This window comes from Malurus melanocephalus, unplaced genomic scaffold (genome assembly GCF_030028575.1).
Source record: "Malurus melanocephalus ecotype Western Australia unplaced genomic scaffold, MMel_1.1 scaffold_858, whole genome shotgun sequence".
Taxonomy (NCBI): domain Eukaryota; kingdom Metazoa; phylum Chordata; class Aves; order Passeriformes; family Maluridae; genus Malurus; species Malurus melanocephalus.
In genome coordinates, this window is record NW_026624090.1 from 174,103 (window position 1) to 175,191 (window position 1,089).

Sequence of the window (1,089 nt, forward strand, 5' to 3'; positions counted from 1 at the left end):
GCCTCTGGAAGCTGCCAGGTCACCTACGCTGTGTCCAACCATTCCATCACCAAGACCAAAGATCTCCTCAGCTGCACGAAGCCAAAGGCTGGGTTTACATCYACAAACAAAGCAAGTCTGCTGCTTTCACCGTGGGGGGCTCAGCTCACCTTGAGTACAGCARGGCCRTCYMTAAAATCCTTCASTGGGCTTTGATTCCCATTCCCAGCTGGGTTTAGTCTTCTGCACCAGCTTGGGATGACTCTCAGACCTGTCCTCCAAGTGGGGTGCATTAGCATCCCTCAGGAGGAGTTTGTGCTGTCAAGGTGGAGCAGTGAAGGAGCTCTGGGTCATCCCATCCCCACCTTTATTATCACTTCTGCCCTGCCAGCTGATCCTGCTTGGGAAGGAGGAGGCACAAGGATGTTTTTGGGGTCTCAGACTCATTGGATTGGGGATTAGYTCAGCAGGATCCATTTTTGCTTTATGCTATGTTCAGCATTGACATAAACAGGTTAAATTCTGTGGGTCTCAATGCAGCTTCACATGATAAAACCGAAATTAAAGGGGTTTTTTAAAAAATATACAAATTCTGCTGAATTCAACACAAAAGCAGGCCCTGGCAGGGGGTCCCTGTGGTGTCACCCCTCTGTCTACCTGCATCAGCCACAGGTGAGAGCAAGCATCCTCTTGCCATGGTCCATACCTGGGAAGAAGGTGGGCACTTCTGGATTTTCCTTTCCCACGTTTTGCGAGTGAAGTAGATGACTTTGTGAACCGGAAAGTTCTTTTTCTGCTACTGGAAAGAGAGAAATCTCCTGGCAAGAGGGGAARGGAGAACCAGGCRGCATTTTTTTTTCTCCTTGCTTTTCCTTTCCCAAGATTTTTGGAGTCCAGTGGGAGCCCAGCAGCAGGAGCCAGTAYGTGGTGAAGGACAGCCTGCTGCAGTCAGTCCTGGCAGAGGAAAGCCACGTGGTGGCTCCAGCCCTGAGATCCCGCTCTGGAATCCGAATCAGTTCAAAGTGAGAGATGAGCCCAGCCACAAACCATGAAGGCTGTAAATCACAGAACTTTCCAGTGATTGTTTTTGCCTTCACAGGCAGCAGCTCC

At 50.1% G+C, this 1,089-nt stretch overlaps 1 protein-coding gene across 1 annotated transcript in view; it reads left to right on the forward strand.

Annotated features, from left to right (window-relative positions):
* Positions 1-1,089, forward strand: part of LOC130585287 (microsomal triglyceride transfer protein large subunit-like) — a gene marked incomplete at its 3' end in the record, with an annotated part of 11,594 nt that overhangs the window by 3,649 nt on the left and 6,856 nt on the right. The window contains exons 5-6 of the mRNA XM_057385711.1: positions 1-111; positions 862-1,001. The exon at positions 1-111 is cut by the window's left edge and continues 6 nt beyond it. Coding sequence (XP_057241694.1) covers positions 1-111; positions 862-1,001 — 251 coding nt within the window. The remainder of the gene's footprint in view (positions 112-861; positions 1,002-1,089) is intronic.